This window comes from Balaenoptera ricei, chromosome 13 (genome assembly GCF_028023285.1).
Source record: "Balaenoptera ricei isolate mBalRic1 chromosome 13, mBalRic1.hap2, whole genome shotgun sequence".
NCBI classification, from domain to species: Eukaryota; Metazoa; Chordata; class Mammalia; order Artiodactyla; family Balaenopteridae; genus Balaenoptera; species Balaenoptera ricei.
Window position 1 is genome coordinate 83,506,393 of NC_082651.1, and position 16,602 is coordinate 83,522,994.

Here is a 16,602-nt window from a genome sequence, read left to right on the forward strand (position 1 = left end):
CCCATAATTCCAGCTACTTCCAGTCCGAGGATCTGCCCTGAATAGCCAATAAATTTCTACCACTCGGCCGCGAACCTAACAAATGTCTATGTCCTGTCGCCCCCTGAACACAGGGTAGTGCCCTCCCGGCAGAGTAAACTCAGCAACCTGCCGACGCCACCCTCCTGCCAAGGGACGCAGCCCGGACTAAATCCCGCGACCCCAGGGAACAGCCTAGTCTCCGGAGCCCGGCGATGACGTCACGCTGCCCCTTTCTAGCATCGCGAGACTCTCTCCTCCCTCACCCTGTTCCCTACGCTCCCAGTCGCCCGCGCCCGCTGCCAGACAGAGGCAGGGATGGCGAGCCGCGGAGCCGGGGTGGTGACGAGAGCAGCAGTTCCGCCATTGGACGAGGAAGCCTGAGGGACGGGCCAGCGTGGTGAACAAGGAGAGACCAAAGCGGGTGGCCCCGAGAGAGCCAGAGCAATGGAGGCCAACATACCGAAGCGGAAGGAGCCTGGCAAGTCCCTGCGTATCAAAGTCATCTCCATGGGCAACGCCGAAGTGGGAAAAGTGAGTGCCGCGCTGGGAGGGGCGGGACCACAGCGCGGCGGAGCGACGTGGCGATTGGCTGGGAAGGCGGCCACTCAACAGCTTGGGACCCAGCCTCCTCCCCGCCCCTGAGCGGGCCTGGGTCTCCTGGGGGATGCGGCTCCGCGGGGAAAACTCTCCTGACCTTTTTGACATTTGGGTTGCCCCCTTCCGACACCTAAGAAGGTGTCTCGACTGGCCTCTAACCCTTGAATGTATCCCAAAGAGAGTAAGGAGGCCTGGGTCCTTATGTCAGATCGTTTGCCTGGATACCATACTTGCGTTGTAGGTGACCCGTCCAGGACTCAGAGGTGGAGAAAAAAAGTTTAGTTACCCCCAGCAGAGCTGGGGAGCCGAAGGGAACTTACTGGGCCATGTGTGAGGATGGGGATTTGTAAAATTTACTCCGCAGACGCGGAGACCAGAATCTACATTTCATTTGTAAGAGAGCATAACTGATGCTGAAGGTGTTTCACAGGGTACGTGCAATGGATGTCAAGGAACCTGCATTATTTTGTTTTGTTCGTTTGTTTTGTTTTTACTTCTGGTAGTGTCACCACATCCATTATCTCAAAGAAGTCTTAGTTCCACTGCCTTTTTCTGTGCTGCTTCTACTGGCTGTCAGCTCTAAGCTCTCCCATAGTATGGGGGGAGGGAGGGCGAGAGGTGAATGGAGTTCTTTCCCCACATGAATTCTAAGACTGCCTCTTCTTCACCCAAATTGTCTCTCCTTCAGGGTAAGTGGAAGCTGTTGGTTAAGAACCTTCCAAGGTCATCAAATAAGTGACTGAGACAGGATTAGAACCTGGGTGTTCACATTCATTGCAGTGCTCTCTTTCCATCATTATTTGCTGTCAAAATCAACTCCCAGTAGGATCTACATGCCAAAAAAGCTGTTAATGGGAGTGTTTATGCCAGTGTCCTGCACATAGTTGATGCTCAGTAAATGTTTATTAGTGTCTTTTCTTTCCATTTAGTATTATCTTGTACTGTTTATGTATCTATGTGTATGTGGGTATTAACATAGCTGAAAGTCTACAATTATTGAATGTCAGTTATGTGCCAGGCATTGAAAAGAAAAGAATAAAACCTCTAGAAGGTTATGTACTAAACTGGCTAAGTGAGCATGCTCACTTTAAACATTTTACTATGCTTAATGGTGCAATGTTAGAAATAGCTTAAAATGCCCAGTGTGTCACCACATTTATGTAATATGGTTCTAGATTTATTAGCCCATGCAATTAGACAAGGGAAAGAAATAACATACAAAATGCTGGAAAGGAGAAAGCAAAATTATCATTATTTGTTAATGATATGATTGTTTATCTGGAAACCCAAAGAGAATTAACTGAAATGCTATTAGAAAAGACAAAATTAATATACAAAACTTTATCGCTTTACTATATCAAATTATAATTGTTTGGACTATATAATTGAAAAACTATTTTAATTTATAATAACAACCAAAATAAAGGGCCTAGGTTAAAACTTATGAAGAAATAGGTAGCACCTAGGACCTATATGAAAAACATTTCTACAAAGGGACACAAAATTACTTAGACAGATGGAAAGATATACTTTCTTCTTAATTAGAATCACTCAATATTTTAGAGATGTCAGTTCTTTAAAATAATCTACAAATGTGATTCAGTTCCAGTTAAAACAGCAATACCTTTTTTTTCTTCAGAACATAGTAAAAGGTACTAAAGTCCTTATGAAAAATTAAATGTGAGAATCAGCAAGAAAATTATGGAAAAGAAATGAGAGGAGACTAACGCTACCAGATATTAAAACATATTTTAAAGTTACAATCTTTTCCTATTGATACTGGAGAGGAAATATAGGGACATCAGTGGAACAGAATGGAGTCCAGAAATTAACCCAAACATATAAGGAAATTCAGTTTGCAACAAATATAGTTAAACTGGGAAAGTAGGGACCATTTAATAAGCACTTTTACAACAACTTTCTACTATTTGGGGGTGGAGTGGATTTCTATTGAATGCCTTTCTCAAAGATAAATTTTTCACAGATAAAAGATTTAAATGTAATTTAAAAATTTTGCCTTAGTTATAAAAGTAATACATACTCATTTTAAAGAATTTGGAAAATATAGGAAGATATACAGATAAATAATTTCAAGTTAAAAATTAAGGCATGCCCTAGTAAATAATCCTTGCATCAAAGGGCAAAGCAAAGCAAATGACAGAATAACTAGAAAGCCATGAAAGGAGAGAATGCATGCCAAAATCTTCAGGGCAAATTTAAAGCTGTAGTGAAAGGAAAATGCATTATCTTACTCATTTCTTAAAAAGAGAGATTAAAAACTAAAGGAACATAATAGTTGTACAACTTTGTGAATATGCCTAGAACAGCCGAATTGTACGCCTTAAAAGTATGAATATTATGGTATATTATGGTATGGAATTTTAAAAAGTAAAGGAACTTAATACTTAAGACAGAAGATAAATGACACAAAATTCACCAAGAGAAAGAGAGAACTCCCTGGAAAGATTAATGAAAAAGAAAAATGCCTAAAATTTTATTTAAGAAAAATAGAGAAAGCAAAAAATTACAAGATTAATACTGAAAAGGAGACATAATCACATACTGGAAGAAATTGAAAGAAAGAGTAGAGACTACTACATTCAGTTCTGTGGGAACACATTTCACAACGTAGAGGAAATGGAGGATTTCTTAGCTAAATATAAATTACCAAAATTGACTTAAAAAGTAGAAAACCCAAATGACCAGTCACTTAAGGAGAAGTTGGAAAAGCAATTAAAAGACTTACTATCCAAAAAGGTATCAGGATCAGATGGCTTCATGAACAAGCTTTATTTAAGCTTTAAATAACACATAATTTCAGTTAAGTTATTCCAAGGCAGAAAAAGATGAACAGCACTCCAATTTATTTATGTAAAGTCATGATAACTTAAATAGCAAAACTTGATATAGTATCAAAAAAGAAAAGTGTATACCGTTTTCACATATACATACAGATGCATAATTCCTAAATATCCACAAATAGAATTCAACAACATATCAAAACAATTTCACTATTAGCAAGTAGGGTTTATCCCACGGAGTGCAAACTTGGTTCAACATCAAGAAGTTAATCAACATAATTTGTTACATGAACTGATTACTAGAGAAAATATTTTCTGTACTGTAAAAAAAAAAAGATATAATCAACCTAATAAACACTTTAAGCAAAATCAGAATAAAATGAAACTACTTAAATATGAAAACCAATATTTTTTATTATTATTTTGAAAACAATAGTTATTATTAACCAACAGCAAACATACCAAATGGTAAAATGCTAAGGCCATTTCCTTTAAAATTAGATGCAGAAAAGGATACATACTATTTTCTTTTATTATTCAGCATTGTTTTAGAGGTTCTGGAGATGCAGTAAGAAAAAGGAGATTCCCAAGGGCTTAACTCCCTCTATGGGGGAATTTCTCTGTGGTCTTTGTTTATATCCAATTCAGCTTTCTGCATTGGCATCAATTTACCCCAGAATCCCAGCCCAGTTCTCAGTGTCCTCTAGGATCTGATCCTGATGTTCTTACCATTGACTCTTCATATCAACCAACTCTGAAGACTGCCCTAATTCTAGATTTCCAGTTATAATAAATATTTTCCTGTTAAGTCAGTTGAATTGGTTTCCCTTACTTGCAGTCAAAAGTACCCACATCGTACAGTATTGTATATACTTCTCTGGAGTTTGCTTTTTCTCTCTCTCTCTTTTTTTTTTTTTTAATGACATCCAGGATTTATTTATTTATTTTATTTATTTATTTTTGGCTGTGTTGGGTCTTCATTGCTGCACACAGGCTTTCTCTAGTTGCGGCGAGCGGGGCTCGCACTGCACTTCGTTGCAGTGCACGGGTTTCTCATTGCAGTGGCTTCTCTTGTTGTGGAGCGCGGGCTCTAGGCACGCGGGCTTCAGTAGTTGCGGCACGTGGGCTCAGTAGTTGTGGCTCACGGGCTCTAGAGCACAGGCTCAGTAGTTGTGGTGCACAGTCTTAGTTGCTCCGCAGCATGTGGGATCTTCCCGGACCAGGGATCGAACCTGTGTCCCCTGCATTGGCAGGGGGATTCTCAACCACTGCACCACCAAGGAAGCCCTGCTTTTTCTCTCTTAACAGTAGATTGTGGTGATTCCTCCAATTATCTGACATAGCTCCCATCACTCTTTTTCATGGTTTCATGGTTGCATCACTCTTTTTCATGGTTGCATGTCCATGACATGCGAGTATCTCCTCTATTGATGAGAATTCACTTGTTTCCCTTTTTCCCTACTACAAACAATCTTGCTATAATACATTTCTATAGGTATATATATCCTTAAATACCTGGACTAGATTCCCAGGGGTAGAACTGCTGGGTTGAATAGCACATTTTAAAATTTTAGTAGCAATTGCCAATTGCTCTTCAAAAAGGTGTGTTCCAGTAATATGCTGGTACGTTTCCCCCTAACTCCCTGCCAACACAGTATTGTCATTCTTTTGATTGCTACTAATCTGGTTAGTGAGAAGTAATTTCATTGTTACTTTAATTTGCATTTCACTGACCACAGATGAAGCTGAACATCTTTTCAAATGCTTATTGAACATTTGGATTTGCTTTTCTGTGGATTGCTCAATTTATAGTCCCTGCCTATTTTTCTCTTGGATAATGTGTCTTTCTTACCAGTTTTTCTGGTTGGGGGACGTTAAAGTTATTAACTTTTTGCCAGTCATATAAGTTACAAATATTTGCCCCAGTATGTTGTCTTTTAATACTTTTATATTTTACCGTACAATTGCTTTTATTATTATTTGTATATACTCAATTATGCCTATCTTTTTAAAATTGAAATATAGTTGACGTATAATATTATGTTAGCTCCAGGTGTACTACATAGTGATTTGACATTTGCATACGTTATGAAATGATCACCACAAGTCTAGTAACCAGCTGTCCCCATACAAAGTTCTTACAATATTATTGACTATATTCCTTACGCTGTATAACACATCCTAGTAGCTTACGTTTTGTAAGTGGAGGTTTGTACCTCTTAATCCCATTCATCTATTTCACTTCCCCATCCCCCATACCCTCTGGCAACCACCCATTTGTTCTCTGTATCTATGAGTCTGTTTTGTTTGTTTGCTTTGTTTTTTAGATTCTACAAATAAGTGAGATCATATGCTAGTTGTCTTTCTTTGACTTATTTCACTTAGCATAATTCCCTCTAGAAATCATTCATGTTTTCACAAATGGTAAGATTTCATTTTTTTAAAATAGCTGAGTAATATTCCATTTTTATATGTCACATCTTCTTTATCCATTCATCTACAGATGGACACTTAGGTTGCTTCCATATCTTGGCTATTGTAAATAATGCTGCAGTGAACATTGGGGTACATACATTTTTTCAAATTGGTGTTTTTGTTTTCTTCAGGTATATACCCACAAGTGAAATTGCTGGATCATATGGTAGTTCTATTTTATTTTTTTTAGGAACCACCATACTGTTTTCCATGTGGCTGCACCAATTTACAATCCCACCAACATTGCACGAGGGTTCCTTTTTTTTCACATCCTTTCTAACACTTGTTATTTATTGTCTTTTTGATGATAGACATTCTGACAGGTGTAAAAGGTGATATCTCATTGTGGTTTTGATTTGCATTTCCCTAATGATTAGTGGTGTTGAGCATCTTTTTCACGTGCCTGTTGACCATCTGTATGTCTTCTTTGGAAAAATGTCTATTCAGATCCTCTGCCCATTTTTTAATTGGGCTATTTGTGTTTTTTGATGTTGAGTTGTCTGAGTTCTTTCTCTATTTTGAATATTAACCCCTTATCAGATATATCGTTTGCAAGTATATTCTCTCAGTCAGTAGGCTACCTTTTCATTTTGTTGATAGTTTCCTTTGCTGTGCAAAAGCTTTTTAGTTTGATGTAGTCCCATTTGTTTATTTTTACTTTTGTCTCTCTTGCCTGAGGAGACAGATCCAAAAAAATTTTGCTAAGACTGATGTCAAAGAGTGTACTGCCTATGTTTTCTTCTAGGAGTTTTATGGTTTCAGGACTTAGATTTAAGTCTTTATTCCATTTTGACTTTATTTTTGTATATGGTGTGAGAAAGTAGTCCAGTTGATTCTTTTACATATAGCTGTCCAGTTTTCCCAACACCATTTATTGAAGGGGGTGTCTTTTACCATTATATATTCTTCCCTCTTTGTCATTGATTAATTGACCATATAAGTGTGGGTTTGTTTCTGGGCTCTCTATTCTGTTCCATTGATCTATGTGTCTGTTTTTGTGTCAATATCCTACTGTTTTGATTACTGTCATTTTGTAGTATAGTTTGAAATCAGGGGGTATGATACCTCCAGCTTTGTTCTTTTTTCAAGATTGCTTTGGCTATGCCTGTCTTTTTTTTTTTTTTTTTCTTTATTGGAGTATGGTTGCTTTACAATGTTGTGTTAGCCTCCACTGCACAACAAAATGAATCAGCCATACACATACAGATTATGCCTGTCTTTTGTGGTTTCTGGGTTTTCTTTCTTGGTTGAAAAGGTTTCCCTAAGGTTGTACATATGTTGCACATTTTCTTCTGAAATTTTTATTGTTTTATTTTTAAATACTTAAATCATAAATTTATCTGTAATTTATTTTTGTATATAGGGAAGTTCAGGGCCCAACTTAATTTTTTTCCTGATGGATATGCAATTGTGCCAGTAATATTTTACTAAATAAATTAATTTTTTCCCATTGACTTTAAATATCACCTTTGTCACTTTTTAAATTTTTATATATAATGGGATCTATTTCGGAGCTCTCTGTTCTGTTCTACTGACCTACTTGTCTTTTCTTATGCCAGTATAATACTATCTCAGTTTCAGACTATATTTTAGTATCTGTCAATACAAATTCCCACCTCTTTCTACTGCCCTGCCCCTTTCCTGTTTTTCATACTTGAATTAGTTCTTCTCAGATAACTGTTCTTTCATATGAATTTTAGGGTAATTCTATTAGGAAAAAAAAGATTCAAACCTTAAGAATTTTTTTTTCAAACCTTATGATTTTAATTGGAACTGCATTTAAAAAGTGCCTAAAAAAATCTATTTAAGAAAAATAGAGAAAGCAAAAGTCTCTCTATATTTATGTTATTTAACTTAGTTTATAGGATCCTAAGGCCCAGGAACCCTGTCTCTTTGGTTATAGGGAGTGGTTATTCACACCATTAATTAAATGTGTATCTCTTTAAATACTTAGGGCTAGTGTTTAAATAGTGTACTGGAGTTAAAGGACTTCCTGGTCCCTTAATCTCATGAATAATTTAGAAAAAGGCTATATTTATTTTTCTAGGATATTGTGAGAGAAAACATTTGAGAAGTGCTTTCAACCTGTAAAGTGTTTTTTAAAAGTATAGCCTCTTAGCAGTACTCACTCCAAAGAAGTTTTTCCTTCAGTTCACAATGAGCTTATTAAGTACTTTCTAAAGCAACTGTCCTATTTAATATAGATTGAGGTTCATCAGGAAAGTGTTTGAGCAGAATAAGCTTCATGACCAGCACTTCAAGTAAATTATGTTTCATGAGTGCTAAGGATTGCTATTAATGTACAAGTCATTTTAATTCAGTTTTTCATTGGCACTGAGCTAATTGCTCAGATATAAAGTTATAAGATATAAAGAAGTAAAATACCGGTGCTTGCCCTCAAGTAGTTTACTGTCTAGCTGAAGAAGTAAGATAAATATGCACATGTGAAAAGATAACAAGGCAGTGAATAACTGATAACAAATATATATGTATATATACATTTATATACATATATAGTATATGTACTGTATACACATATAGTATATAAAAAGTGTTAGAGAAGTTCAGATGTAGGCAAGATCTCTTATAACCTGGAAGCTCAGAGTTTGCACTGGACCTTAAAGGATAAGTAAGATTTGGAAAGAAGGGAGAAAGCTCTTTCCAAGTAGAGAGAAAAGTAATGACAAAAGTCAGGCCTGGGAGTTTTGCAGAAATGGAGGGTTTATATTAGAAGGGTTTAGACAGAAAAGACAGATTAGGGCCAGATTATGGAGGATCTTGAATAACGGACAAAGGAATTTGGATGCTGAACTCTTGGCAGTGAGAAGCCACTGAAAATTTTTGAGTTAGGGAAGTGAAATAACGTTAGTGGTATGCAGTGTTGATTGAAGTTGGGAGAGGGAAAGGGGACATAAAGACCAATAAAGAATTTCCTGTAGTTGTAGTTGTACAGAAGTAGATGATGAAGACTTAAACCAAAATGGTATCAATGGGAATTGGAGTGAGGAGAAAGATGGAAGAAACATTCAAAAGAAGATTTAGACTCAGAATCAAACATGACTTTAGTAATATAATACCCTGTAATTGGGAAAATGGTGGCATTATTAACAGAACTAGGATGTGAGCAGGATTCGCTGTTTTTATGTATAAGATTAGTTCATTTTTGGGCATTTTGAGTTTGTGGAACAGTGGGACATCTAAGTAGAAATTAGTCTAGTAGATATTTGGAAATGTGGATCTGGTCTGGGGAGGGAGGTCAAGGTAGACAGATATTTTGGTGTTATTATTAAAAATATAAGAGTAGAAGAGGTCTTCAAAAGAAAAGAGAAGGACTTCCCTGGTGGCTCAGTGATTAAGAATCCGCCTGCCAATGCAGTGGACACGGATTCTATCCCTGGTCCGGGAAGATCCCACATGCCGTGGAGCAACTAAGCCCGTGCGCCACAACTGCTGAGCCTGCGCTCTAGAGCCGGGGAGCCACAACTACTGAGCCCATGTGCCACAACTACTGAAGCCCACGTGCCTAGAGCCCGTGCTCCACAACAAGAGAAACCACCGCAAGGAGAAGCCCGCGCACCGCAACGAAGAGTAGCCCCCACTCGCTGCAACTAGAGAAAGCCCACGCACAGCAACAAAGACCCAACGCAGCCAAAAATAAGTAAATAAATAAATAATAATAATTTATTAAAAAAAAAGAAAAGAAAAGAGAACAAGGATTGAACGCTAAACTGAAAACATACCCATATTTGGTTTCTTTTTTTTTTTTTTTTTAAAGGTCCCAGCTGGAGGGTCAGTGGTCCTGCCCAGTATTTTTTTTTTTTTTTAAATTATTTATTTATTTATTTATGTTTGGCTGTGTTGGGTCTTCGTTTCTGTGCGAGGGCTTTCTCTAGTTGCAGCAAGCAGGGGTCACTCTTCATCGCGGTGCGCGGGCCTCTCACTGTCGCGGCCTCTCTTGTTGTGGAGCACAGGCTCCAGATGCGCAGGCTCAGTAATTGTGGCGCACGGGCTTAGTTGCTCTGCGGCATGTGGGATCTTCCCGGACCAGGGCCCGAACCCGTGTCCCCTGCATTGGCAGGCAGATTCTCAACCACTGCGCCACCAGGGAAGCCCCCCATATTTGGTATTAAGGGAAGAATTTTAAAATAATTTTTCTTTAAAATCTTCACCTTTAGTATTTGTTTCAGTTATTTTATAGTTTTGGCTTTTGAAAAAGCTTTGTGTCTCATGGTGAATGAAGAAACCATAATGAAGAAATGTACTTATTTTGTATACATTCCCAGAGTGTCTTTACTAAAAGCATGTATTTTTACCTTTTTAGAGCTGTATTATAAAGCGATACTGTGAGAAAAGATTTGTGTCTAAATACCTTGCAACAATTGGAATTGACTATGGAGTCACAAAGTGAGTACATATATTCTTTCCTTGGGCTTGCAAATTACATAGAAATTCAGAACCCTTCTAAACTGATCTGTCTTGAAATGGAGAGTCTGAAGATAAACTGGGACACATAGGAATGAGACCTTTACAGATAGTAGTAATCACATCATTTGTTCATCATGGAGTACCTTCTGTTTGCCAGGCTTTGTGTGGGGTGTAGGGTCTGGTGATGAGCAAGTCAGCACAAAGCCTGCCTGGCAGATGTAGCTTTTCAGGGAGCATGTTTCTATATAAGCAGGTCTCATTAGCAGTTATGTTTTTAGAGAATTTTGAAATATTCTCTCCCAAAAGCCTAAATATTATGTGGAAAATTTTCTATCAGAGAACTTCCTTTTATGATCTTTACATCCTATTAGAATCCAGCAAAAATGATCTGGGAAGAGTAAAATTAGGTATAAATGGGGATTTATTTGGAGATGAATCAAGGGTGGGTTGAGCTTGGGGAGATAGGGTCACATTAACAGGAAATTACACTGGGGGAAAGTAGAATTGGGGTAGACAGCACATCCCCAAAGGTGGAATTTCAGGTGCTCACTATTCTGACCTCAACCTGCCCCTTCCCTTCTCTGTTATCTCATTCTTTTACACACTTTACTCTCCATCCATGCTGAATTTGTGCCATCATACTTTCCTATCTCAGTGCCATCATTCATTCTGTCCACCTGAAATGTCCTTTCCCCTCATCTCTCCACCTGTCAATCTCCTCAAGGTATAAAGTGTAACTGTTCCCATATGGCCTTCTGAACAGCTCCTTTATCAGTCAGGACTCATTTTAGTTGAAAATGACAGAAATATTAAAATTCTCTGCTATTCATGGGTCTCAGCATAAATTGTCTTGTGTTATCATTTGTATATGTTTAATGTCTCCTGCTAGATTTAAAGCTCCATTAAGCAGGGGCTATCAGTATAAATTATCTCCAGGTGCCTGGTACAGTGCTTATACATAGTCAATACTCAATAAATAATTATTGTTAGGTAAGATAGATACATCTGAAGAGGAAGTTTGCAACATTAGAATATGAAGGCAACATTCAAGAAGGTAGACTAAAGTGGTAGGGTGTATCTATACTTCAGGGCACAGGATTTCATCAGTTATATGGTAGGATATCCTATTCAAGGCAGTTTTGTTTTGAATCCATGTTAAGTAGCTAATTTATTCATTTAAGAAATAAGAGTTACCATGTTATGCCCTAGAACTGTGGTTTATTCAACAGACTACAGTCATCTCTCAATATCCAAGGGATGTTGGTTCCAGGATCCCCTGTGGATACCAAAATCTGCAGATGTTCAAGTCCCTTATATAAAATAGTGTAGTATTTGCATGTAACCTGTGCATATCCTCTCAATACTTTAAATCATCTCCATAATACCTAATACAATATATCAATAAATAGTTTTAAATACAATGTTAATGCTATGTAAATATATAGTTGCCACCTTACGGCAATTTCAAGTTTTGCTTTTTAGAACTTTCTGGAATTTTTTTTCTGAATATTTTTGATCCAAGTTTAGTTGAATCCATGGATACAGAGCCTTCCGTAAGGCTGACTGTATTGTTTCTGGTTGATTTTTTTTTTTTTTTGTCTTATGGTGAGGAGGAGGATATGATTGACAGAAACCCAACTCAAGCCAAAAAAAATCAATTCACATAATCCAATTATAATGATGTAGCTGGGCCTCAGAGATCGCTGGAACCAGGGAGAGAATATAACCTGGTCCTTTCATGACGTGTCTCTCTCTTACCTTTTGGCTCCTTCTCCACAGCTGCTGGTAGCTCTCAAGTTTACCAAAACTAATCACAAATTTAAAAAATACCAGGGAAGGTTTTGATTGTCCAGGTGGAGATAGGTGCCTTTCCCCAGCTCAGTTAGCTGTGGCCAGCAGAGTGGCATCAAAAAAGAAGATGGAAGAACCCATTTAAATCACAGTTGGGAGAAGGAGGGTACTCTTTTGGGCAGTCAAAACAATAGATTTGTATATGTATAGCTGATTCACTTTGTTATAAAGCAGAAACTAACACACCATTGTAAAGCAATTATACTCCAATAAAGATGTTAAAAAACAAAACAAAACAAAAATAGATTCCCACTCCATCCTTCAGATTTCAGTATGCTTAAGAATTAGTTGTAGAGTTTGTGAAAATGAATATTCCTAAGACCCACCCACTAAGATTCGGATTCACTGGATCTGAGGTGGGGCACAGGACTACATTTTAAACACCCTCCCCATCTTTCCATATAATGATGCAGGTGGTCTTCAGGCCACAATTTAGGATAGCACTGGCTTGAGGTAATGAATTACCATTTTTCTTAAGGTAATTTCCTCTGTCAGACTTCTGAATTAAATTGACCTCTTTTGAGTTTCAATTTGTGAACACATTTGTGTTACTTCCTGATTTTATAAACTTCAGTTCCATCCCTTCTCAGCTACTATCTGGCAAAACTTTCTAATATAAATTGTTACACGAGATCTAATGCAGATGCTCTCAAACTCTGTTATTATTTTGTTTTGTTTTGCTGTTCTCACACTCTCTTTTGTAAGATGGATCCTGATTTCACAGATGTTAAAATGAAAACAAATGTGCATCTTAGAATTGATGAAATATGGCAGAGAATTCAGGAATGAAGAAATCATGATAAGATGATTAGTGGTTAGTTTGATTGAAATATACAAGTAATATAAAACAACTGTAGGAATTATGGACTCAGAAAAGAAAGTGGAAAAAAAGTGAAAAAAAGGTAATAGAGAGTGGATGTTATAAACTTGGACAGGGAACAATAATCATAAATAAACCAGGAGGTAGTATAGAAACAATGGGAGCAGGTGCTGCTGTCCTTGTGGTCCATGGGAGGGACTCTTATCAATGTTGTCTAAGCTGAAACATGTTACTTAAAAAAACATAACTTGAATCTGTTAATTTATTGCTAATAATCTCCATTTTTAACCTTACAGGAATCTTTTTTAGGAAATACTGTTTCTGTGGTAAAGAGCATTTATATTTAAAGCTCAATAATTCCTCCCAGTTTACATCAGTTTCTTTTTTTTTCTTTTGTTAATAAATTCAGTGAAATGTAAATTTTATGCTTTTAAATTAATATAATCCCAGTTTTATAAAAATATTTATGTCTATCAGTCTTATCTATGTACAGAAAGAAGTCTACAGTAATGTTCATCTGTATTAGTGAAGGTTTTTCTTCTGGGTGGTAGGATTTGGGATAACTTTTAAACTTTCATCTTTCTACTTTTCTTTAGTGTTTGAATTATTTATGATGTTTCATTCATTCATTTTCCAATAGTGATTTTTCTTTTTTTTTTTTTTTGTATGTGAACATTCATAGAAGCTATATTTCTAGTAGCGCCAAATTAGAAACAACTCAAATGTCCATCAACAGATTAACATAAACAAACTGTGGCATATTCATATGATGGAATACTACTCAGCAACAAAAAGGAACAAACTATTCATATATGCAACAACATAGATAAACCCTAAAATAATAATGTTGAGTAAAAGAAGGTAGACAAAAAAGTGAACACATGGCATGATTCCACATATATCCAATTCTAGAAAAAGTAAAGTGATCTAATAGTGACTGATAGCAGATCAGTGGTTGGCTAAGTAGGGCAGGAAGGGCAGGAAGGAGGAGTTTCAAAGGGACCCAAGGAAATGAGTGATGAATATGTTCATTGTCTTGACTGTGGTGATGGCTTCACAGGCGTAGACATATGTCAAACTCATCAAATTGTATACTTTAAACATGTGCAGCTTACTGTACATCAATTATACTTCAGTAAAGCTGTTCAAAAGAAGGAGGAGGGAATGTGGCAGCCCTTGGCCCCACGGTGGAGACCAGTCTCTCCTCTGCTCTCCTGGTTGGATGCAGATGTGAGTGTGGGGTTTATCTACAGAACCATGTCTCCTCTGCCATCCAGGTATTCTTTACCTACACAGCTGCATCTCCCCCAGTTGTTCCAGGTTTTTCAAAGGCAGGGCAGTGCCTTCTCTGTCCAGCCTCTCCTGGGGTTGACCGTTCTAGTCTGGTCACATATTTGCAGAGATGGGCAGCCAAGATAGGGAGGTTCTGTAACATCTGGTGCGTGGGCCCTGCTGCTTCAGAGGGCAGAAATGGGACCACACAGGAGCCACAGGGACCGCATGCCAGGTCAACACCTTTGCCGGACACCTTGCCCTCGGTTTGCCCTAACACCACTGAGTGTGGGTGGGGAGACGACTCCACACCCTTCTTTCCAGATAAGAAAACAGAGGCCCAGAGTCCCGGGCTGGGGACCGAGGTGAAAAAAGAATGGAAACAGCCTCCCAAAGGAGGCTGCCTGCAGTCACGCACAGTCCTTCAAGGGTCCCGCGGCCTGCCGCATTACTCCGTCAGCCGTCCCCAGCCCGCCGCCTTTGCTATAGAAACAGTAATAGTGATTTTTCTTTAAAAAAATAAACGGACTGGAAGCAAGTATACTGTGATGTTAACAGTAGTTAATTCTAACATGAATGGTTTTTCCCTTTAACATTTCCCTTTTTGTTCTCTTCTGTATTTCCAAATTTCTGAAAACAAATTGACTATTGTTCTTGCTCAAATGAAGGGCATAGGAAAATTAAACAATCGACATTAATAATATACATCTTTATACTATTTATTTTGTACTATTTATTGTACCGCATGGTAACCAAGCATAACCAATAGTAATTACAGTGTCTTACTAAGTGAAGTAAAACATTTTGTTTTCCTTCATCTTGCTCCTACTGTCCCAAATCCCTTTTTTTTTTTAGCACCACAGTAATAGCTACTATTTGTTTGTTACGGGGTGTGGACTGAAGTGTCGAGGTAAGGTGAGGCTAAATGAGTTCAGGGTTCTTAAAACAGGAGCCACCTGCCAGGTTGCTGGCTCCTGTTGTAAAGATTATCTGGAATCAAGAAGAGGCACTAAGAAAGTACCTCTTTTAAATTTCATACACATAACCTTTTGAAATTCATAAGTGACATAAATGATACTAATATGAATACAGAAGCCATGACCTTCTTTGGGATTGTTTGCATTTGAACATTTCAGGGTACAAGTCAGAGACAGAGAAATCAAAGTTAACATCTTCGATATGGCTGGACATCCCTTCTTCTACGAGGTAAGAAAGACTTTTTGAGAAAACCTATATCCAGTATTGTCAGTGGGTTGAAGGAAAGATCCCGAATTACTGAACAACCAATATTCAAGTCATGTGTAAAAATAGGTAAATTTAGCTGGTGTTTGTGGCTTCCCTTCAGAGCTTTAACTTAATGGATATCTGTTGGTCTTTTGTGCTATCCCCTTAAATAGTGGTAGGAAATTTTATTGCTAATGTTTCAAACACTTAGATAAGACATTTTAACCTTCAAAGGACTGTTGCTTTTTACTTTGTGCCTTAGCCCAGAATGTCAAAAGATAATTACATACATACAGGGACTTAGGAATTCAGAAATGAACCCTTTGTAGCAGTGTTCTAGAGTGATTTTCCAGTGCACGCCTCAGTCATGTGTGCTCTCTCCCCAGAAGAAGCTAAAGCAGCCTCACTTGGTTTACTTTCATCTGCTTATCAGTCCTAAGTAGTCTCAAAATCAATCTCATGGCCTTTATCTTTTGTTTTTCCTTCCTTGGGTTTTTCATTTATTTCCTCCCTTCTGCTTGCTTTGGGTTTATTCTACTCTTCTTGTTCTAGGTTCTTGAGGTGGGAGCTTAGATTATTGATTTGAGACTTTCTTTTCTAATGTATGCATTTAGTATTATAAATTCCCCTCTCAGTACTGCGTAGCTGTATCCCACAAATTTTGATATGTTGTATTTTCATTTTCATCTCATTCATTCAGCCTTTTTTTTAAATTTCCCTTGAGATTTTCTGTTTGACCTGTGGATTATTTAGAAGTGTGTTGTTTAGTTTCCAAGTGTTAGAAATTTTCCTGTTATCTTTCTGTTATTGATTTCTAGTTTGATTTCATTGTGATCAGAGAACACACTATATGATTTCAATTTTTAAAAATTTGTTGAGGTTTCTTTTTCATGGCCCAGAACGTGGTCTATCTTGGTATATGTTACATGGGTGCTTGAAAAGAATGTATATTCTGCTACTCTTGGATAAAGTGTTCTATAAATATTTATTAGAGCCTGTTGGTCAGTGGTGTTGTTGAGTTCTTTTATATCCTTGCTGATTTTCTGTTTAGTTCTGTCAGTTGCTAAAAGAGGGGTTTTGAAGTTTCCAACATTAATTGTGGATTTGACTGTTTCT

At 37.5% G+C, this 16,602-nt stretch overlaps 1 protein-coding gene across 5 annotated transcripts in view; it reads left to right on the forward strand.

The window, feature by feature from the left end:
• Positions 1 to 282: 282 nt before the first annotated feature.
• The window catches only part of DNAJC27 (DnaJ heat shock protein family (Hsp40) member C27), a 48,680-nt gene continuing 32,360 nt past the window's right edge, over positions 283 to 16,602 (forward strand). For all 5 annotated transcript variants that reach the window (XR_009497085.1, XR_009497084.1, XM_059893486.1 and 2 more), the window contains exons 1-3: positions 283 to 552; positions 10,216 to 10,298; positions 15,399 to 15,468. Coding sequence is in view for 3 of the 5 variants with exons in the window: in XM_059893486.1 (XP_059749469.1) it covers positions 466 to 552; positions 10,216 to 10,298; positions 15,399 to 15,468 (240 nt within the window). In the remaining 2 variants the exon portion in view is untranslated. The remainder of the gene's footprint in view (positions 553 to 10,215; positions 10,299 to 15,398; positions 15,469 to 16,602) is intronic.